Here is a 23,798-nt window from a genome sequence, read left to right as displayed (position 1 = left end):
GGGTAGACCCACTGGGAGAGGTACACGCCACAGCCCAGAAATTGTGCGAGGGCACCGGGAGATGAATCGGGGGAGTGAGACCCCAAATTGAAGAGCACCACAGTTTGGCCAATGGGAATTGGTTTTTAGAACCCATAGTGTAAGAGGGCCAATGGTTTGGCCGGAGAAAGCCCCCGGGTAGTGTAAAGTTGTTAAAGTCATTTAGAAAATAGTTAGGATGAAGGATCTCCTCGCACCATACGCAGCCACTTACCTGTGGTGATGATGATGACTCCACACCTGTGTTTTCTTTGTTTTGTTGCAGGAGATGAATCGCTGTGTGGATTTGTGAGACGCATCACGACGTGGATGAGACATTGGGGTGATGCCATCTCTCCCTCCCTAGGAGGGACTGATGATGAATTGGTGATGGCAAATATTGATGTTCAGTTGGAGATGGCAAATTTTGATGAGAGTTGAAAATGGCAAATTTGATTGGTTAGGAGGGAGAGAAGACGAATTTGGTATATGGGAGGAACGGGGAAGACAGTAGGGATGTTTGTGGATTTGTAAAGTAGATGTTTATGGGTAGTGTTGTGTTTTGTTGATACAGTAAGGGGTAAGGGAGGGGCCATGTAGGTTACCTGGTGGGGGGGGCGTACGGTAGGAACGTACCTGTCTCACCTGGTTCCCATGTGCCCCCAGTGTGCATCACCTTGCATTGCGTGCACTTTTGCGCCCTTACCACCTTGCTCACTTGTCTTGTTTTTGTCTCCCACCTCCGAGGATCTGGCTTTGGGGTAGAGAGAGAGGAGAGAGAGGTGCTGGCGACGCAGTTGTGGGCCTGCACTTTCGCTGTTCGCTGCCTGGATCGGTACACCATATGGACCGCAATGTTTGTGGCCACCCACAATGGACCGCAGTTCGTTTGCGGCCAAGCACCACCCGGGGATGGACCTATGGGTCAACGTGGCACCTATGCCATACAGGTGAACCACTTATAATTAACACCACCAAGTGCACCACAAGAAGAGCAAGAGACACCTGCAGGGTTAGGGGTTGTTGAAGTTATTTTTATTCCAATGAACAATGGTGACTGCACCGATTGGTGGTGGGGTGGTGCTGTTGATGCTCGGGAAAGGGTGCTCTGCACGTTATTAAAGGCCGTCGGCCACAGAGCACTCGTGGGTTGGTGTATCGATGTTGGCAAGCGCGCTCTCTCTATGCATAACATCTGCATGTGTTCCTCCAAAAACAGGTCCTGGATCGTAGTGTAAATAGCAGCGTAGTCTTGTAAATAATGCTCCCTACCGGCTGTATGTTTAGTTTGAGAATTCTTTCCGGATTCGGTTATCCTGTGGGTGTGTTTCTGTGAGGAGAAGGGTGCAACGTCGCAGGGGGACATATTTACTCATTTGTGAATATCTGTAAAACTGTCGCACTCAGGGTAGAGTTAATAGTAGAGGGAACTACATTGCGTGCCACACTAAAGTAGGTAAAAATTTATCGGGTCGGGACGCCCCGAGGGTAGAGAAGGGTGCAATGTTGCGAATATGGAATTTGACCTCCATATCCGCTTGTAAATATTCCCCTATCTTCTCCGATACTCCCCAACTCTCCCCTTACCCCATTCCCTAGTCCCATTGTCTGTAAACAACACCCATTAGAGCCGATCTTCCCCTTCATTCCCCCATTAAATGTCGTGCCCAGGTCCCCCGCACCACACGTAGACCATTATAGGAAATCTTGCTAGTTATTCTTAATCTATGTCAGTTAAGGACTTGTTTCCATTAATTATGACTCTTCGTTGCACCAGAATGTGATGATATGGCACCAGTAGGAGTTTAGGACCTTCCCATACCTCCCCGCATCTCTTCCCATCATCTCAAGCTCCAACAACAACCACAACAACAGCGGCTTTGCGTCCTCACTCCGGCTCGGTTGGCCGCCATTGAACATGTGCTCGACGGGGTTACCCAGAAGGGGGCTCCCTGTCGGCCCCTCGTCAAGGGCGGAGCCGGTAACCCCCGCACCCAATGAGAAGCCATGGGCCGATGCCATATGGGGCGGAGCTAACGAGCGAGGGCGTGACTCCCCGCCGGATATACGCGGCCCCGCGCCGGACGTGACGAGAGATGCGCCCCGAGCTTGGAAGGACAAGACGCCACCCTCCCGAGCGCTGAGCGACCTCCCCGGCATCTCCACCAAAGTCGCGACCCACGAGCGCTGAGCGACCTCCCCGCATCTGCTGGACACCAACGTACGCGATTCTGTCCCTGAGCCAGGTGCACCTGAGCCATCGACTGCCGCTTTCCTGGCCATCAAACCCCGTGTGAGTGAGCCTTGTCCCGTTTATCTGTGGTCTGTCTAGGGTTAATATAAGAGTGTGTTTAAGTGCCCACCTTCCTAGGTTTCCCTCTTGTCCCTGTAATCTAACCTTTTCCGCCTTAATATAACCTCCTCCGGAGGTCTTGAGAACTGAACCCCTGGTGTCGTATTGTGTGATTGTAATCCAGCCGGGTGTCTTCTTTTTCTCATTGAGCCAGCATAGCGCGGCTTCGTCGACGTTCGAGTACAATCGGGTAACTTGTACGGATACGGCGGCCATCCCGCTCGGCCCACCATACCATCAAAGTCGTATCTGTAACAATATCATAGCGTTGTCATTTAAGTAGATTGCAATAAATACGTTATTCATATACGCACTCTTCATTCTCACCTTTCTTCCTAACTCTTACTCGGACAAGCAAATCCCCGATGCCATCCATAATGGTACACTATCCATACACCACATCCTCCCTTCCGTGGCTGTTCCACAGGTTTCGGCTAGTAAATAATATTTTGAATTACAAACTGTCTTACTTTCTTCTTTCTTGAGTTCATCACCAATTCTCTACTTTGTGTCGTGCTAGTCAAACCAGCAGTTAATGCCTGGCTTTCCGATGCACAATAATTCTCCAAAAACCAACCCCTCACTTCCTGAGCAATCAGTGGCGACACAGACTGAAGATTAGGTGTGACATAACGGAGCCGATAATTGCACAGGAAGTTGCTCATGATATGTTTGTAAACAAAAGAAAATTTGACTTAGACCATGCAAAAATCGAGCTCCATTACGAATCTTAGACCATGAAAAAGTTATTTTTATAAAAATAAAACTAGAACGGCACTCTGTGATGTCGACCGATATGCCTCCGCCCACATTATCACATCATTATACATTCTTGTACCAAGTTTGATTTAAATCCCTTCAGCTGTTCTCAAGTATCACCTTTTTAATTGACATGACCTCTGGTGTTGACCTCTGCATACAGATGATCTGGTGGTGATTGCGGAAAGTATGGATAGACTGAAGGAGAAGATGAACAAGTGGAAGCAATGTATGGAGACAAAAGGTCTGAAGGTGAATATCGGAAAGACGAAGGTGATGGCAAGTGGTAAAGCATGTGGTGAGGTGGAAAGAACTGGGAAGTGGCCGTGTGCTGTGTGCAGGAAGGGTGTCGGAGCGAATTCCATTCAATGTACAATGTGGGCTGAGTGGGTTCATCAAAAATGTAGTGGTTTGAGAGGGTCATTAACCAGTGTGGCAGCTACATTCAAGTGTAAGGTGTGCACAGAGGGAGCTGCAGATGGAGGAAATGTTGAGTTGGATCTTGAAGACGGCGTGAAGCTGGAAGGTGTGCAAACATTTTGCTACCTCGGAGACATGCTGAATGGAGAAGGTGGATCAGACTCGGCAACGGTTGCTAAAGTGAGATGTGCATGGAAGAAGTTTCGGGAACTGAGTGGCGTGCTGATGAGGAGGGGAGTGTCATTGAAGCTGAAGGGAAAGGTGTATGCTGCATGTGTGAGAAGTGTTTTGATTTATCGAAGCGAGACATGGGTAATGAACGTAGAGCAGCAACGAAGGCTGGAAAGGGTGGAAATGCGAATGGTTCTGTGGATGTGCGGAGTATCATTGAGAGAGAGGAAGACAAATGATGAATTGCGAAAGATTATGTGAATAGAGCCTGTGATGGATGCTGTGAAGAGAAACAGGTTGAGATGGTTTGGTCATGTGTTGAGGAAGGATGAAAGTGACTGGTTGAGAAGAGTGATGGAAATGAATGTGGAAGGAAGTCGAGGACGGGGAAGACCGAGAAAGACTTGGCTGAAGGTGGTGGAAGAATAAATGCGGGCAAGGGGGTTAACAAGGGGAGATGCAGAAAATAGGGCTAAATGGAGAAGATTGTTATGGGGACCGCAAGGCTAACCCCCGCTCTCGGAGGGAAAATGGCCTTAAAATGCCTGTTGTTGTTTGTTGTTTGTGACTTCTGGCCTTTGACCTTTGATGCAGAAATATAATCTGTTCATCTTTTCATCATAATATTGTTACAGACGCGGTTGTGGATGTTAGTTTACCGAGCGGTTTGGTATGACCGCGTCTGCACAGTTTACCCGATTATGCTCGAACGTTGACTAAGTCGTGCTATGCTAAATCAATGATGGAAAAGACACAACGGCTGGGATTAAAATGACACGACACCAAGGGTTCAGTTCTCAAGACCTCCGGAGGAGGTTATAATATTGCGGAAGGTCAGATTACAGGAATGAGAGGGACAGCATAGAAAGGCAGGCACTTAGACACACTCTTATATTAGCCCCGACAGACGACAGATAAACGGGACAAAACTGACTCACACGGGGATTGATGGCAAGGAAAGCGGGTAGTCGATGGCTCAAGGTGCACTCTTGGCTCAAGGACAGAATCGACCCGCTCCGGTCCAGAGATGCGGGAGGTCTCACTCAGCGCTCGAAGGTGACTTTCTTTCTCCAAGCTGGGGGCGCATCTCACGTCACGTCCGGTAAGTCGCTGCGTATATCCGGCGGGGAGTGACACGCCCTCGGCTAGTTAGCTCCGCCCCAGATGGAATCGGTCCGCCCTTCTTATTGGGTGCGGGGGGGGGGGGGGGTTACCGGCTCCGCCCCTGATGAGCTGACAGCCAGCCCCTTCGTGGTAACCCCGTGGAGCGCATGGGCAATGGCGGCTAACCACGCCGGAGTGAGGACGCACACTCCCCGCGCCGCGCCGCCCCCAATCTCCTCTGTTGTTGTAGTTGTTGTTGTTGTTGTTGTTGTTGTTTCATGGGGAAGATGGGAGGAGGTAAGGGGAGGTCCTAAACTCACTACTGGTGCCATACAATCACATTCTGGTGCAACGAAGAGTCAGAATTAATGGAAACGAGTCCTTAACTGACATAGACTAAGAATAACTAGCAAGATGTCCGAAAGTTGTCTACGTGAGATGCGGTGGACCTGGGCACGACATTTAATGGGGGAAAAAGGGGAAGGTCGGTTCTACAGAGTGTTATTTACAGGCAATGGGACTAGGGAATGGGGGATTGGGGATAGTTGGGGAGTATTGGGGAAATAGGGGAATATTTACAAGCGGATATGGAGGCCAAATGCCATATCCGCAACATTGCACCCTTCTCTACCCTCGGGGCGTCCCGACCCGATAAATTTTTACCTATTTTAGTGTGGCACTCAGATGTAGTTCCCTCTACTATTAACTCTACCCTGAGTGCGACAGTTTTACAGATATTCACAAATGAGTAAATATGTCCCCCTGCGACGTTGCACCCTTCTCCTCACAGAAACACACCCACAGGATAACCGAATTGTGGAAAGAATTCGCAAACTAAACATACAGCCGGTAGGGAGCATTATTTACAAGACTACGCTGATATTTACACTACGATCCAGGACCTGTTTTTGGAGGAACACATGCAGATGTTATGCATAGAGAGAGCACGCATGCCAGCATCGATACACCAACCCACGAGTGCTCTGTGGCCTTATGGCCTTTAATAATGTGCAGAGCACCCCTTCCAAGCATCAAAAGCACCACCCCATAACACAGCCAGCACCATCCGGTGCACCAATAAAGTGTTTATAAATCACCGGTGGTGTCGCAGCCGGCCGATGTTCTGCCGCTGGTCTTGCCTTCGTATGGTGCACTTGGTGTTCTTGCCTCTTTCAAAAAAATAAAGAAAGGCGCCAACCGCGTCCATTTCTGTATTGTGGCCGTCAGGGGGCCAACTATAAGTGGTTCACCTTGTATGGCAGAGGTGCCACGTTGACCCATAGGTCCATCCACGGGTGGTGCTTGGCCACAAAAGAACTGCGGTCCATTGTGGGTGGCCACAACCATTGCGGTCCATATGGTGTATCGATCCAGGCAGCAAGCAGCGAAAGTGCAGGCCCACAACTGCGGAGCCAGCACCTCTCTCTCCTCTCTCTCTGCCCCAAAGCCAGATCCTCGGAGGTGGGAGACAAAAGAAGCAGACAAGTGAGTAAGGTGGTAAGGGCGCAAAAGTGCACGCAATATAAGGTAATGCACACTGGGGGCACATGGGAACCAGGTGAGACAGGTACGTTCCTACCGTACACCCCCCCCCCCCCACCAGGTAACCTACATGGCCCCTCCCTTACCCCTTACTGTATCCACAAAACACAACACTACCCATAAACATCTACTTTACAAATCAACAAACATCCCTACTGTCTTCCCCGTTCCTCCCATATACCAAATTCGTCTTCTCTCCCTCCTAACCAATCAAATTTGCCATTTTCAACTCTCATCAAAATTTGCCATCTCCAACTCAACATCATAATTTGCTATCACCAATTCATCATCAGTCCCTCCTAGGGAGGGAGAGATGGAATCACCCCAATGTCTCATCCACGTCGTGATGCGTCTCACCAATCCACACAGCAATTCTCATTTCCTGCACACAGAACAAAGAAAACACAGGTGTGGAGTCATCATCATCACCACAGGTAAGTGGCTGCGTATGGTGCGACAGGTTCATCAATCCTAACTATTTCCTAAATGACTAACAACTTTACACTACCCGGGGTCTTTCTCCGGCCAAACCATTGGCCCTCTTACACTATGGGTTCTAAAAACCAATTCCCATTGGCCAAACTGTGGTGCTTTTCAATTTGGGGTCTCACTCCCCCGATTCATCTCCCGGTGCCCTCGCACAATTTCTGGGCTGTGGCGTGTACCTCTCCCAGTGGGTCTACCCACCTGCACACCTCCACCACTGCAGTTGCCTCCGAGCTTACCTGCTCCTTACCCTAACCTAACGACCTGGGGAAGGCCCTCTGGCGCTCTCCCTACTCGGTGCCCTCTCTGGCACTGGGCTACCCGGGTCCGTCCTCCGGATCCTCGGGCCCCATCCACAACTCTACCGGCTCCCAGAGCCCACCTGCGGCCTCACTTGGCCGACATCCTCACAGTGGTGGAGTGCCCAACCAACTACACACACTAACAGGCTACACGCCCAGCCATTTCCACAACACTAATGCACCCATTCACAACACCATTCTGCAACCGCACCACAGATGCCAATATCCAACCACAATTTACCTGTACCCTCTACCTAACACTTACACTACCCGCCCCGGGTATCCGTGATGGGGGTCCACTCTTCCCCCATTCACACCTTCGCACCATGCACACCACTCCGTACCACTTACTCCAACTCTCTCCACACACCTGTACCTGCACACCTGTGCTCTCACACCTGGTGCCACCTGCACCCTTCTCTCCCCAAGCGCATTCGCGCTGATCCACAACACTCATTACTCACACACTGTTCCACACACCTGTCCAGTTGCACACCTGTGCAATCACACCTGTTCAATTCTCACACACACGGCATCATCTCAGCTAACTACTCCCTTCTAAAACTTGCGCTTCCCAGTCGTCCCTTTAAACTATTGCGCTCCCACGTCATTATCATCCACACTAAACTACCTGCGTCCCCACTACAGGTATCAGTCACTAACTAACCTTAACGTCACCTAATGTCATCTTCTAGGGCCCTATCAATATAACCTAACCCACCCGGGCTAGTTTTCACTGCCATACACCCCATAAGCTATTGCTCCTTTGCCCCCACCTGGGAAGGGCGGCAGGGATGCCAGCCTTACCCACCGGGCCCATCGCTCACTACCAATTTTGCACATCAAATTTCAACAAATCAAAAATTTGGCCAATCACTGCCCATCATCTGCCAATCATTACTGCCAATCCCTTGCCAATCATCAAATTTTGTTTTTCTCTAATTTTGGGTCCAAAACACTAACCTCATCACCCAGTCTACTCACTAATGCCTCTCGGTGCGCCAATTCCTGTCCAAAGCCCGGCTTCGTAAAGCCAAGCCATGAATGCGGGTTGTTCTGTGCCAGCGGCTGGATGCGTCCGGCACTCGGTGCAGGGACGGGGGCTTACCCGGGCCGAGATCCCACGCACCATCTCGGCGTGGAGCCATCCAATGTCCCGATCTCGACCTGCCGGAATGCCTCAACAAAAAGTGGTCGCCATGACGACCCTTTCTATCGGGCTGCCCGCTCCGCCTAGTGGAGCACGGACGCGGCCGTTCAAAGCGAGGCCCAGCACGCACCGAGGGCCCGATTCGGCTAAAAGTCGCTCCAACCTCTAAACCGGTTACCGTCGATGCTTCACCTGGACGCTTACACCCCGCAGCCCGTTCCTTGCTCACACATCCAGCCGTTTCCATGCTCCTCGTACCTTTCCTTACACACCCAGGTACACCCATTCCACTCACAGCCTTGGTCACACACCTGACCACCGAACACTTTGGCACACATTCGTTGGTCGCACACCTCACCAACACACCTCTTCGCGCCCCCTCCTCTGTCACCTCCTCTGTGACAATCACAGGTGTGCTCTCATTCGCACACCCAACCACGTGCCTCACCACCAACTCCAGCGTGCATTCCCACTCACGCTCTACCATTCCAGGTGTGCATCCTTCCATCCCAGGTGTACATCCTCGCTCACCTGTCACAACCAACTCACTCTCCTTGTCACTCTCACTACTCTCACCTCCATTCTTGACAGCGCACTCACCCTTACTCTTGACAGCGCACTCTTTCCTCATGCACCTGTCCGTCACACACCTTTCTCGCGCACACTCTCCCGTTACACCCTCTGTAACACTCACCACAGGTGTGCATTCTTCCTTGCCTTTGACAGCGCACTCTTTCCCCATGCACCCGTCCGTCACACACCTTTCTCGCGCACACTCCTGCGCACACTCTCCCGTCACACCCTCTGTAACACTTACCACACCGCGCTTCCATGTGCTCCCTCGCACACGCGCTACGACCGACTCACTCTCGCCAGCATCCTCACTCCTTGGCACGCACTTTTTCCTCACACACCCCAGAGTCGGACTTTCTCGCACACCTCCTTTTTCGCACACCAGACCTGTCGCACACTTCACCAACGGCCTCTCACGAACACCCGGGTCCATCTCGACCCCCAAGCTCCTTAAATCCCCTGGCGCATCATACGCACGACCATATTGGTCACCACTTACACCGGGTCCTCTTCCTCTTCGCTTCTCCTCCATCACCTGCGAATCCCTCATCCGGTTAATGAGCACATCATCACGATCCAAACACAGACTTTGGACCAATTCTTTTACCTCCTCTTTTATCTCTTTCTTATCCTCTCTCCGTCGCTTCTTAATTTCGCTCACCCCTTCTTCCACTTCTTCTAATTTCTGCTTCACCTCTTTTATTCCCCGGTACGTCTCCTCAAGCTCATCCTCTAAGGCTACCTTGACCGTTTCCATGTGCGTCCTCACCTGCCGGTCCGTCGTCTCCATTACCTCTATCACCTCGTCCAACCTCGTTGTCAGTCCCTCACGTACCATCTGACATTCCCTCTTCGTCGCTGTCAAGTCATCTTTTAGTTCTTTCTGTGTCGCCTTTAACCCTCCTAATACCGCAGTGTTCCTTTGAACCTGCTCCGTTAGTCCTTTTTGGCCCTCCGTCAGCTGTTCCACCTCCTGCGTCAGGTCCTCTATGCCCCCTTGCAATTTTATAGTCCCCTTTCTCACCTCCTTCTCCATGCGCTCCTTACAGTGCCTCACCTCCTCGCGCACTCCTCCGACCTCCTCACTCACCCCTCTTCTGATCTCCTCTCCCATCACTTGCATCTCCTGCCCAGATGCCACCCTCATCTGCTCCATTTCCTCCCTGTGAGCATCCAGTTTGGTTTCTACCCCCATTCTGACCCCCTCTATCTGCTGCCCCATTTGGTTAACTTCCCTTTCCGCTTGGTCCCTCATGTCCCTCAATTTGCCTTCCATCCTGTTTTCTAACCCCTCTAACCCATTTTTCACTCCCTCTATCTGATTCTCCTGGGCAGCCATTCTGTTTTCTACCCCCATTAACCCATTTCTCACCTCTTTTATCCCGTTGTCTAACCCCTCAAAATTATTGTCTAACTTCCCAATTTTCTTGTCTAACTCCTCAAAATTATTGTCCAACTTCCCAAATTTCTTGTCTAATCCCTTAAAATTATTGTCTAACCCCTCACCGGTACCCCTCGCTTCGTCCCTCATTACCCCCATTTGGTTTTCTAATCGCTCACTATCAGCCCTTATTCCCACAATTTGGTTTCCCAATCGCTCACCCTGAGCATCCATCCGGTTCCCCATTACCCCCATTTGGCCCTCCAATCGCTCACCCTGAGCCCTCATTCCCACAATTTGGTCTCCCATTCGTTCCATAAGGGCCCTCATTTGCAGGAGGAAAAGGTTCGAATCCACCAGGGGCGCTGCCACGGTCGCGGGTGCGGTGACCAGCGAGGCGCCATTTTGCGCCCCCGCAACGTCGGGCGCAACGACGCTATTTTGTGCGTCTGCTACCCTCGCTGCTTCGCTCTCCTCGCGTCCCTCAATTTGGTCCTGGACCGACCCTGCCTCACTCTTCTCTACCGGAACCCAGCTGTCTTGATCCGCCATAGCGCGACTTTCAAAATTCGGGTTTTTATTTCCGTAAAACAAAATCAAATTTCGCCGTTATAATTTCGAGCGCGGTAAACGCGCTCCGGATCGAATTCTACCTCCCCAACACCAATTGTTACCCTAGTGGTACAATTGGTGTTCCAAAATTTGGGCTAAATGAATTTAGTCCCAGGTCCGAATCCGACACTCCTGACACCAAATGTTACAGACGCGGTTGTGGATGTTAGTTTACCGAGCGGTTTGGTATGACCGCGTCTGCACAGTTTACCCGATTATGCTCGAACGTTGACTAAGTCGCGCTATGCTAAATCAATGATGGAAAAGACACAACGGCTGGGATTAAAATGACACGACACCAAGGGTTCAGTTCTCAAGACCTCCGGAGGAGGTTATAATATTGCGGAAGGTCAGATTACAGGAATGAGAGGGACAGCATAGAAAGGCAGGCACTTAGACACACTCTTATATTAGCCCCGACAGACGACAGATAAACGGGACAAAACTGACTCACACGGGGATTGATGGCAAGGAAAGCGGGTAGTCGATGGCTCAAGGTGCACTCTTGGCTCATGGACAGAATCGACCCGCTCCGGTCCAGAGATGCGGGAGGTCTCACTCAGCGCTCGAAGGTGACTTTCTTTCTCCAAGCTGGGGGCGCATCTCACGTCACGTCCGGTAAGTCGCTGCGTATATCCGGCGGGGAGTGACACGCCCTCGGCTAGTTAGCTCCGCCCCAGATGGAATCGGTCCGCCCTTCTTATTGGGTGCGGGGGGGGGTTACCGGCTCCGCCCCTGACGAGGAGCTGACAGCCAGCCCCTTCGTGGTAACCCCGTGGAGCGCATGGGCAATGGCGGCTAACCACGCCGGAGTGAGGACGCACACTCCCCGCGCCGCGCCGCCCCCAATCTCCTCTGTTGTTGTAGTTGTTGTTGTTGTTGTTGTTGTTGTTGTTTCATGGGGAAGATGGGAGGAGGTAAGGGGAGGTCCTAAACTCACTACTGGTGCCATACAATCACATTCTGGTGCAACGAAGAGTCAGAATTAATGGAAACGAGTCCTTAACTGACATAGACTAAGAATAACTAGCAAGATGTCCGAAAGTTGTCTACGTGAGATGCGGTGGACCTGGGCACGACATTTAATGGGGGAAAAAGGGGAAGGTCGGTTCTACAGAGTGTTATTTACAGGCAATGGGACTAGGGAATGGGGGATTGGGGATAGTTGGGGAGTATTGGGGAAATAGGGGAATATTTACAAGCGGATATGGAGGCCAAATGCCATATCCGCAACAATATATACTTATACCAAGTTTGACTTAGTACCCTACAGGTGCTCTCAAGTTATTGCGTAAACAAAAATCTATTAGTCTTAGTATTAGTCTCTGACCTTTGACGTCTTGGCCCAAAAATTCTATCAGTTCATCTTTGCATCATAATACATACTTGTACCAACTTTGGTCAAATCCCGTCACTGGTTCAAAAGTTATCGTGGCAACAGGCTTTTTACCTACCACGACCTTTGACCATTGACCTCGTGACCCCAAAATCTAAACAGTTTATCTTTACATCATCATACATACCTTTACCAAGTTTGACTTGTATCCCTTCAGCTGTTCTCAAGTTATAAACCTATTGCAGACTCTGACCTTTAACATTTGACCTCTGGACCCCAAAATCAAATCAGTTAATCTTTGCATCATCATACATTCATACATACTTGTACCAACTTCGGTAAAAAAAAATCCCATCACTGGTTCACAAGTTATCGTGGTAACAGGATTTTTACCTAACATGACCACTGACCTTTGAACTTTGACCAGATGACCCCCAAAATCTAATCATTTAATCCATACCTCATTATACATACCTGCACCAAGTTTGACTTAGATCCCTTCAGCAGATTTCATGTTATCTCGGTGACGAAAACCTATCACGGGCGGACGGATGCACGGCCGGACAGACAGACAGCCGCGAGGGTTCAAAGGCTTAATGCCATTGGGAGACAGCTTGGTGAGCAGCAACTGGTGGCAGACAGTTTTGCAATCTCATGTCTAAAGAATGGCTTTGATCTTTCGTTTGAAGTTCAAGGCTTCCATATATTAATGAAAATGGAGCAGAATAAGCACAATCTAAGGTGGAGTGACGAACAAGGAAACCGAACAGGCGATCTCCATCTTGATAATTAGATCACCCAATCTTGATTCTCAAAGAGATTAATTTATAAAATGGGTCGGGATGTCCGGACGATGTCTATCCATCTGTCTGTCAACTTTTTGCTCTTTTTGCTACTACTGCCTTTTCACCTGGCTGATTTTTCTGAAACTTGATACATGAATTCAAGAAAGTAGCCCACATAATCAAACGGGCTTCGATGTTTCGATTTCAGATCCTGGGGGCTCCCAAAGGGAGGGGTTACCCCCACCCTCCCCCCCTCCACCCCCCTCAAGCTTTGGATCCCTACTCGTCCATTATTTCCCAACCAATTGTTCTGAAACCCGATACAGCCCTTCCACTCGATGGTCCACAGGATCGCTCTATCTTAGATTTTTCCATTTTGTAAAAGGGACCTCCCAAGAGATCAAGGAGGCTGCCAGGCTGGTTCCCCAAAAATCAGCATTGGTCGAAACTACAACCTCAAGAGATGATATCAGCCCACTAGGGGCTATCGTTTTGTTTATGATGGGAAGCAGAATGAAGTGCCTGTAGCCAATGGGATCAGTACTCATACCCTTATTGCGAACACACGTAACACTGGCAACTATGATGGCAGGCAGCACTCTTGAAGCCAAAACCAGAAAGCTCCAAATGACAATAATGAACCAATTTTTGGGCTTCATGATTACCATATGGCATGACACCGAGAGATTGTGGGGTACTCTTAGCAGGAAATTGAGTAAACATCAAGAGAACATCAATTAAACATCAATTAAAGCAAACGTCTAACTAGTCCAGTCCAACTCGTCGCTGCGATGGTTCACTGCACGGTGTTTGTTTTCCTCACCTGATGGTCTCTCGAGTCCAGTGGACGACGTCTGCCTGCTCCACTGCAAATACATGGCATGCTCCAGCATGGGCAGCAAATAGCGAGAGGATTCCTGAGCCACAGCCCACATCCAGTACGACCTGAACAATAATTGCATCATCATAAATTCCACCTGATTTATATTTCCAAAAATAAAATTAAAAATAAATGGCCTCTATCTATCCTGTGCATTTTAGTAGAAAGTCATCTTTCCATCAACCTGGAACAGCAAGCATTCATTTCCTCATTGTGGAAGACTGAGTGCGAGGATGAAACTTTGAACCAAATTTTTAAAAGAGTAATACAATTTACATCATAAAAGAAAGCCTGGTGTTGCTTAACGGTTGAAGTGGCTGCCCTAATATCTCAGGGCCTTGCGTGTGTGCCGTTAAATAACACTAGGCGGGTTGACTCAGCCTGTCATCCTTCCGAGGTCGGCAAAATTGAGTACCAGCTTACTGGAAGGAAGTGGAACTGCATCAGTGACACAGCCGCACTCCCAGCAATAATGCAACCAGCAGACACAGGCTGCATACTAAATAATAACAATTGTAAAAGAAAGTTGTATTCAAGTTTACTGTGTATTTACATGGTATGAAGAATGTGAAATGGCATGTTTCCCTGACAATGGAAAGAATAAAGATGGTAAAATTAGAGAATGTTAAAATTTGGACAAGAGCTGTTTGCACCAAATAAATAAAAGCTTCACTTGATTGTTACTGCAGACCAGTTTTGGACGTGGAAACATTCTTTGAATACATTTCATCGGTGGAATATGGCAGTCTTTTATGTATAAACGTTACTTTATTACCCACCTTATCCTTAAAAAGGTCTTTGTTTTTATATATGAAATCTTGGTAGCTTTGGGTCCTCACTCTATCCTGCAGTAAACAAAGATAGTTCCAATAATCAAATAAAAACATCATTTTGCAAAGCAAGGAAACAGGTATTTTCAAATAAGCAATGTCTGAGTGATTTGTATTCGTCAAACAAATTCACAAATAAACAAGACGTCATGCAGAGCACAATACTTGCAAAATCCAACCCTCCCCAAAATAAAAAGTTGCCATGGATACATCAAATTGTCAATTTCATCAAGATTAAAATTGACGATCTTAATCAAAACTCGGGTCAATCGGATTCAAATTGATGATTTTTCAATTAGAAGTTAGAAGAAGAAATATTGATATTAGAAGTTTGGCCTCAAGTTGACCTTTGACCTTTTGACCTCAAAAATAGTTGGTTTCCCAATTTAGTGACAATATGCAAATGCCGTTCAATTTTCAAGTCAATCGAATTAAAAATGACATTTTAGAAATTTGACCTCAAGATAACCTTTGACCTCAAAATGAATAGGCTTCTTTCTTATGACAAACTCTACCATCTGGTGAAGTTTCGTGAAGATAGGTTTAAAATTGTGACCTGTAGGCGTTTGACAGACAGACAAACAAACAGACAGAATAACGCAGAAGACTAACAAATATAATTGAAAAATCTTCGATTTTGCACGTACAAAATTCATCTTGCGATCAGCTCTCCTTTATGTAGTGTGCATCCTTTTACCAAGGAAGCGAGTCATCGGACTTTCTTTTTGACGACAATCAGTATGAATCCAGACAGTTGGCAAATGACTGCATTCCTGCCAGACATTTCTTTGGAAATGACGAAATTAAAGAAACCAAAGACGTGCTGCTATACAAGCGCTTCGCAGACACGTCTTCGTTAACTCCATATGGTGGGAAAGTGCTCGTCATTCTTTCTTTGAAATGTGGTTGGAATTAAATTGGCACCAATTGTTGGGAAAACAAAGTGTAAAGACAACAAGCGTTACGCCTAGGTCCCCCGTCAGTGAAGTGATGTGTTGACAAAGTGGAAGACGCAAGGCGGCCATTTTGGATTTTAACGTGGCGACCCAATTTTCAATAGCGTTCTTCCTTATGCGAAGATACACCCACACACCAGATTAGAAGTTAGTAGTTCGTTAATTTTTCAAGCTATTTCACTCACAATGTTCAGACATATACATGGTGGCGGCCATCTTGGATTTTGACGTGGCGACCCAATTTTCAATAGCGTTCTTCCTTATGCGTAGATACACCCACACACCAGATTATAAGTTGGTACTTCGCTTATTTTTCAAGATATTTCACTCACAATGTTCAGACATATACATGGTGGCGGCCATCTTGGATTTTGACGTGGCGACCCAATTTTCAATAGCGTTCTTCCTTATGCCCAGGTACACCCACGCACCAGATTAGAAGTTGGTACTTCGCTTATTTTTCAAGATATTCCGCTCACAAGGTTGACATACATGGCGTCAGACATACATGGCGGCGGCCATCTTGGATTTCGACGTGGGTTGCACCCACACACCAAATTCGAATGCGGTCCTTCGCTTACGCACGCACACGCACACACGGACGGAGGGGAAAACCATAGCACCCCTTTCGCTCCGCGGTGCGACGGGGGACAAAAAATGGTCAAATATCGGACATTAGGTTGCAGGTTTTTATAGTTTTCAGACTGATTGCTTGATGAAGCTTCAACACGAAACCTGCGGTCGAACATTTGGCAATGGTTGCAGCAGCCTTTTAAAACAAGTTCACCTGACAGCAGATGTTCTGTGGCTGCTCATTGTTTCTATTACCAGAAATGAAAGTATGTGCTTGGGTTCCATGGAAAAGAAAAGGCAATATCCTCTGCTGGCTGGAATTTGAGGGGTTTACACCATCCTTCAGAATCCGATGGAGCACTTGGATTTCATGCTGTGACTACGAGCCGGAGGGCACACAATGGCTAGATGCGCCTGGACACATCACAGGCCCTCATTTGTATTCCAAGCACCTCTGATGGTAAGTACAATGAAAGCCCATGTGATAAAAAAACGCAAATACACTCCCCACAGCTCCAAAACTGTAGTGCAGTTCACTGCGAACAGGTGAACATCTTGCTGAATTAATGTGATGCCAGCACTGCAATCACTATCTCAAGTACAGCTGGATGGCAGTTCTGAAGACCTTACGGGAAAAAGAGATGCTCCATGCATGTGTCTGTACCATAGGGTTTTGGATAAACACCTTTAAGAGCCATGCATGGGGTCGAAAATGGCTTTTCCTGGCTCAAAGCCTTGTAGAGTCAATGGCTTAAGTAAAATTGCAAGGGTTACAAAAGCTTAGATTGGGACAAGAATCAAGGATAGTTGGGACAGATCACAAAATGCATTTCTCTGATTGATGATCTCTGATCTCTCCGATGATGATGATGATGATCTCTGATCTGACAAATTCAACTGATGCAAAGATCACAAAATGGTGAAAACCGCAGGAGGACAAACAATGGATATAATTTTTCCATGAATAAAGGCAAAAAGGTGGCAAAACCTATGTCATAGTTTTTTCAGATACACCTCAGGTCTCGCAGCCTTTTTGCTGACATGCGCCTTATGCAGACTACATAAACACAGAGACAACACCGGCTCCTCTCCTACCTCTTCAAAATCACGCCGGATTCTCCCAATCACTTGCTCCCATTAACCTCCACCACCCACCCCATCCGCTCCCTTTTCCCTTGGACTATATCAAGGCTTGGCGAATGTATTCTGGTTCATCCAAGCTTAAAACCACTGTGGTTGAAACGTTGGACCTCTGAGCCATTGTTCTCAAATAAAATCTCTGGTTGATTGAGTTTTCGAGGTTTATGGCCATTTTATGATTTCCGCATCATTTAAGGGTTACAATGTACTGCAACTCGATCCTCAAAATGGGAAAACAATAATGTACCGTTTTATTTTGTGAGAGAAACGTGATATGCATGTGTTCAGCATTTTTAAAATGGCATTTTCTCCATTACAACCGATTAGAAATGTGCAGTCGCACACGGTTTATGAAATCACAAAAATCCATGGTATGTTCGTTAATTGAAACAATGTCTCGGCAACAACAACGTAAAGAAAATCTCATTTTGGAAAAACGATGGCAGCAAATTTCACAGCTTATAATACCGTTAAAAAGCCATAGGAATCTGCACTTCCCCAATATGCTGAGTTTATTTCAAGAGTCAAAAACGAGGGCAAAACAATGTCGCCGTTTTATCGTGACTGCCCATCAGAATGCAGGTCACAAAGGTTTCACAGCTAAACAACGTGTAGGGTGAGATCACATAGCGAAGCTCCACATAAACAAGCATTCTGAGTATTGCGCTGCAATACATGTCCCCTACCAAAGTTCAAAGTGCCATAACTTTGTCAAAAATGATCGAATATGCAAATTTATGCACGGTTGATGCTGGTTTTCAAACTTGATCTGAGGTATGCTGAGACACATGTGTGTCACGCCTCGCCTCGTTGATAAGCCCGCAAGGTCGCTCCGTGGAGCGGCCTGCACGTATTGCACTGTGTGAATTATATAAATTATTACCAACTCACGGTCTGAGGTACTGGCGATTCAAGAGATATCCATTTAAAAAATATTTTCGTTTAATTAACGATATCTGCCAAACCACGTGCCCTATCGCAAATTCCAAAAGGACATTTTAGTAGACTGACATGCTGAACAGATTTGTGAAGTTTCCCCTCGATTGGATCAAAAATGAGGGAGGGGCTCGGTTTTAAAGGTTCATGCTTAAAAACGTCATAACTCTGAAACCATCAGTAATTTATTATATTTTCCGGTTCACGATCAATGATCGATGTGTATAATATATATGTTGCTCGGCTTGGCTCCGCCCCTCCCGAAAGCGCGCGCTGTGTCGCGCTGTTGACGTTCGTGAGCCGAGGCTGAGGACGCGCAGTGCGGCTTGAGGAGAACTCGAGAATAAACAAGAGATATCCATTTAAAAAATATATATTTTCGTTTAATTAACGATATCTGCCAAACCACGTGCCCTATCACAAATTCCAAAAGGACATTTTAGTGCTAAACAGATCTGTGAAGTTTCCCCTCGATTGGATCAAAAATGAGGGAGGAGCTCGGTTTTAAAGGTTCATGCTTAAAAACGTCATAACTCTGAAACCATGTGATGCATGACGTCATGCTCGCTGACTTTTTTGTTCGTCATGGGTATGCGATTCTGCCTGCAAAGTTTGGCCTCGATCTGTTCAGCCGTTGGAGAAAAAGGGGTTTTCGTGTTTTCACGAAAAACAATATGGCGACCGAACCACGTGACCTGTGACATCATAATTACCATTAAAATATTCTACAGACCGAGTCCATCATATGGTGAAAATTTTATCTCAATCGGTCCTATTATTGCAGAGAAATTGGTTTTTAAAGGAAATTAAAACTTAAAATGTCACTGAGTTAAGGATCCATCAGAATTATCAGAATTACCAAAGTTCAAAGTGCCATAACTTTGTTAAAAATGATCGAAACATCGTGAAGTTCGAACTGGACCTGTAACTTATCATGAGGAAACCATGTGCCAAGTTTGAAATCATTAGCATTAAGAGTTTAGAAAAAAAGTCCGGAAAACTGTTCTTTGCGTGACGGACTGACAGACTGACGGACGGCCTGCAAACCTATAGTCCCCTCCGGTGTACACCGGTAGGGGACTAATAACATGAAGCACAGGTTACGATGGGTGAATGGCCCCGAGTGATGATCACAAGAGACGGCACTATTCAGATCATGGCAACTATCACCCAATCAGAAGTCTTCCAATCGTCAAAGCCATTGAATGTGTCATCAACTGCAAAATGTAGAATTGTGTGAAACAAACCTACTCAAACAGTTCAGGGTTATTCAGAATCTTTCTGTTCGGTATCTAGTCACAACCATGCTCTTCCATGAGTAGGGAAAAGAGAGGGAGAGGAAGAGGGAGAGAGAGGGAGAGAGAGAGAGAGAGGGTGATAGAGAGAGAGGGTGATAGAGAGAGGGTGATAGAGAGAGGCAGAGAGAGGGGGAGAGAGAGAGAGGCAGAGAGAAGGGGGAGAGAGAGAGGCAGAGAGAGGCAGAGAGAGAGAGAGAGAGAGAGAGAGGGGGGGGCAGAGAGAGGGGGCAGAGAGAGGGGGAGAGAGAGAGAGGGGGAGAGAGAGAGGGGGAGAGAGAGAGGGGGAGAGAGAGAGGGGGAGAGAGAGACTGACTGTTTCTTCCTTTTATTACAAGAGTACAAAAAATCAGTAATGTTCAGTCATAAAGAAACAAAGCACAATAAAAATGGTCTCAAGGAAAAATTATTATCAAATCATCATCATCAAGTGTGCATATGACATCATTAAAAACCCACTTTTCTTTAAAACATGTTAAATTCTTGTTCATTTTAAAAAACCGGTACTCTAGCTTTAGTCTTGCATTTACAAGAGCCTTAAAGGTGAGCAGTACATCATATGACGAGTCAGAAGCGTTTCCCATTTTTTTCTTTCTGGATTTATAAATTGCAAACTTGGCCTGGCCAATTAAAAAATTCATTAAAACCACATTTCTAAGGGAAGACGGTCCTAAAACACCATAAATAAAAACATTGTGATTGAAGAGGGAACCAAGCTTCACAAAGCGTTCCTGAAGGAATGTAAAAAGAGGTTGCAATCGTTCACACTCAAGGTATATATGCGGTAGGGTTTCAATGGATGCACAGAAAGGGCATAGATTAGAGTTAGCAGTAGAAAACCGGTTCAGTAAAACATTATAAGGTAAAATCCAGTGTACAAGTTTCCATTGAATATCTCCAACATACTTTGGAGTAGGCAAAAGATAAAAACTTCGCCAATTGCGGCAATTGGGGGGTATTGGGGGTAAAACATCCCGCCATCGAAGCCTCGGGTGCCCAGAAAATGTTTTTGCGTATAAAATTTTAACGTACGCGTTGTACAAAGTTTTCTTTGGAAAGGCGGGAAGGGATAATGCAGTATCATCAGGGCTGTTCAGGCCAGGGGACAGATTAAGTGGCGGGCTGAAGACTAGGAGTTTGGGGAAGTCACCCGCTGTTTCCTCGGGGGAAGGGCCAAGTTCCTCGCAGGTATTACGATACGTTGTGGATATCCCTTGAAGGAACCGAGAGATGATCCTGACAGATTTTATTCCGGTTTTTTGTGCCACAGCGGCAGCACTCAGCCGGTAGCTCCCAGACTCTGTCATGAGGTCTTTCACTCGCAGCAGCTTGGCATCAACAAAGCGTTGAACGAGTCCCCTATTATTCAAGCTGTTTTCCAGGAAGGGGTTGTAGCATAGGGGCTCATTCATCAACATTTCCATGTTGTATGTTGCCATTTCACGGGAAAAGGACAGGGCTTGCCAGGCGTTCATCACCCCTTGGTAAAAGGTGGGCAGCAAGGATGAATCGATTTGATGAGGGTTCATCAAGAAAAGTTCTCGGTCGTAACCCAGCTTGCATGTAAGCTGTAATATGCAGTTAGCCAGAGGCCTCCAGAGTAGGGCTTCATCTCCATATACAAGTTGGCGCACGATATGAAGCCGGAACACCATAATCCGGCTGCGGATATCAATAAGACCTTGGCCACCTTCAGTGAGTGGTAAGTATGCCACGGGGGGTTGGAGCCAGTGTTTCCCGCTCCAGAAAAAGTCGACAATGCTCTTTTGCAGTGTAATAAGAAGGCTCCCGGGCGGTTGTAGGCATATCATCTTATGCCATAGCATAGAGGCGACAAGATTGTTAATGACGAGAGTTCTTCCGCGGTACGAAAGTTGAAAAAGAAGTCCTTTCCAGCGGGCCAGTTTTGCCATTACCTTGTCTGGTAATCCCACCCAGTTCTGTTGCTCAAAGGTGTTGTCTCCGAGGAAAATACCGAGGTATTTAATGCCACTTTTCTGCCAGTTCACTCCTCCTGGTAGGACAATTGGCGGGCAATCTCCAGGTCCTATCCAAAGGGCTTCACTCTTCTTCCAGTTTACCTGGCCTGAACAAGCCTGACAATATGTTTTTAGTGCTTGAGCCACCGCAGTGACGTCAGCACTATTTTTTATATAAATACAGACATCATCTGCATAGGCAGAGACTTTTAGCGGTGTGGTAAGAATTGATCCAGTGAAGCCAGAAATGTGCGTACGTAATTGGAGCAGAAGAGGTTCGATGGCAAGAGAGTATAAAAGTCCAGATAGCGGGCAACCTTGCCGTACTCCCCGTTGTACAGCAATGGGGCTACACAATACTTGATTAATTTTAAGAACACTGGATATATTACAATACAAAAGTTTAACGTACGAGATAAAAATAGGTCCAAACCCAAAATTCTCTAAAACTCTAAAAAGGTACATGTGGTCAATACAGTCAAAGGCTTTTCCTTGGTCAATAAAAAACAGACCAACATTCATATTAAAATTGTTACAAAACCGAATGGTATCACGGATAAGAAAGATATTATTAAAAATAGTACGTCCAGGAATACAAAAGGATTGATGTTCTCCTATTAGTACATTCATAAAAGGTTTCATTCGATTAGACAAGGCTTTGGCTAAAATTTTATAATCCGTACATAAAACAGAAATAGGACGCCAGTTCTCTATAAGTTGAGTGTCCGCTTTCTTAGGAATTAAGGTGGTGACTGCTCTCCGGCAACTCCACGGCAGTTGTCCATCCTCTAAACATTCATTCAATACCCGCAGTAGGTGAGGTCCAATGGTGTCCCAAAAAAACTGGAAAAATTCACTTGTCAGCCCATCCAGTCCAGGGGCTTTATCAGGTTCTAAGGCCTTCAAGGCAGCGGTGAGCTCAGGTAACCTAAGAGGATCCTCCAACTGCTGCTTCTGATCCTCCGCCAATGTTGGAAGGTTAGAAACAAGTTCCGATATTGCATCCTGGTTAATGTCATGCCGCATAAACCGTTGTTTAAAATGTTTCCGGGCACATTCCCTGATTCTGCCATCTTCATAAAGGAGTTCCCCATCATGGAGCAAGCGTGTAATCATTGACGAAGAGGCCCCCCTTTTAAGGCTGAAGAAGAATTTGGTTGGAGCATCAAGGTCGTGTATGTACCTCATCTTCAGGCGCAATAAAGCATTTTGTGCTCGCCTTTCGGATATGGAATTCAGTAAGGCCGTTTTTCCATGGATTTGTTGCCTCATTCCCTGGTAGCTCACACTTGCGGTTCCCTGAAGCTGTTCCTGTAATTCCAGGATTTCATCTTCAAGTAAGGTTGTGGTTTTTCTTTCCTCTTGAACACCATACGCACGATATTGTTGGCAGAATAGTCTGATGTGCGTTTTGGCATTATCCCACCATTGTCTGAGGTTTGAGAAATTCCCTTGGGAGGCAACCAGAATATTCCAAATTTCTGGAAAAATGTCCTTAAAGGTACTATCATCAAGTAAGTTGTTATTAAATTTCCAAAAAGCACTCTTGTGTTTCGGGCAGGGGGCAGAAATTTTGAGAAATGTTGCGCTGTGGTCCGAGAATCCTGATGGGCAAATTTTGGATGACAGAACGAGGCGTTCAAGTGGAGGATTAATATAAAACTTGTCCAAGCGAGCAAGTACAATATTACCCTGAATGCATCGACACCATGTGTATTGCCTGATTGATGGGTGCTGTACCCGCCATATATCTGTCAAATTCATTGGTTTTAAAAATTTGGTGAGAGGGATTGTGGAGGCAGGATGGGGCTCTGCACTGTTCCTGTCTAGTTGGGGTTGGAGGGTGCAGTTAAAATCTCCACCAATACAAACATGATTGTCTCGGTTTTTTAGGGCGTTTTGGCTGTCGAGGGATGTTAGGTGTGTCCCAAGGTCATTAAAAAAAACTCGCCGAGCTACAGGCGTACTTGGGGCATAGATATTAAAAATAGTATAGAATTTTCCACAGTAGTGGAATTCTAGGGATGCTAGGGATCCCTTGTGTATTTCGTCGAATTTAAGCGATGAAGGCGAAAAGGAGGGGCTAAGAATTATTGCGACACCGCCTTTGCGGGAGTCACCGTTACTAAAGAAGGACAGGCCGGGGAAGAGCCGACACCACTCTGCGACACAGTAGTCGTTGGCATGGGTCTCTTGTAAGAGGGCAATGTCAACTTT

At 46.9% G+C, this 23,798-nt stretch overlaps 1 protein-coding gene across 6 annotated transcripts in view; it reads right to left on the bottom strand.

Annotated features, from left to right (window-relative positions):
• LOC137431180 (protein arginine N-methyltransferase 3) overlaps positions 1–23,798 on the bottom strand; it is a 241,875-nt gene that overhangs the window by 141,117 nt on the left and 76,960 nt on the right. For all 6 annotated transcript variants that reach the window (XM_078781619.1, XM_078781621.1, XM_078781622.1 and 3 more), the window contains 2 exons: positions 14,652–14,717; positions 13,816–13,937 (listed from right to left, as the gene is read on the bottom strand). In XM_078781619.1, coding sequence (XP_078637745.1) covers positions 13,816–13,937; positions 14,652–14,717 — 188 coding nt within the window. The remainder of the gene's footprint in view (positions 1–13,815; positions 13,938–14,651; positions 14,718–23,798) is intronic.

Source organism: Myxine glutinosa, chromosome 7 (assembly GCF_964187855.1).
Source record: "Myxine glutinosa chromosome 7, kmMyxGlut1.1, whole genome shotgun sequence".
Classification (NCBI taxonomy): domain Eukaryota; kingdom Metazoa; phylum Chordata; class Myxini; order Myxiniformes; family Myxinidae; genus Myxine; species Myxine glutinosa.
The sequence above is the reverse complement of the archived record's forward strand: the minus strand, read 5'-3'. Positions and strand labels throughout refer to the sequence as shown.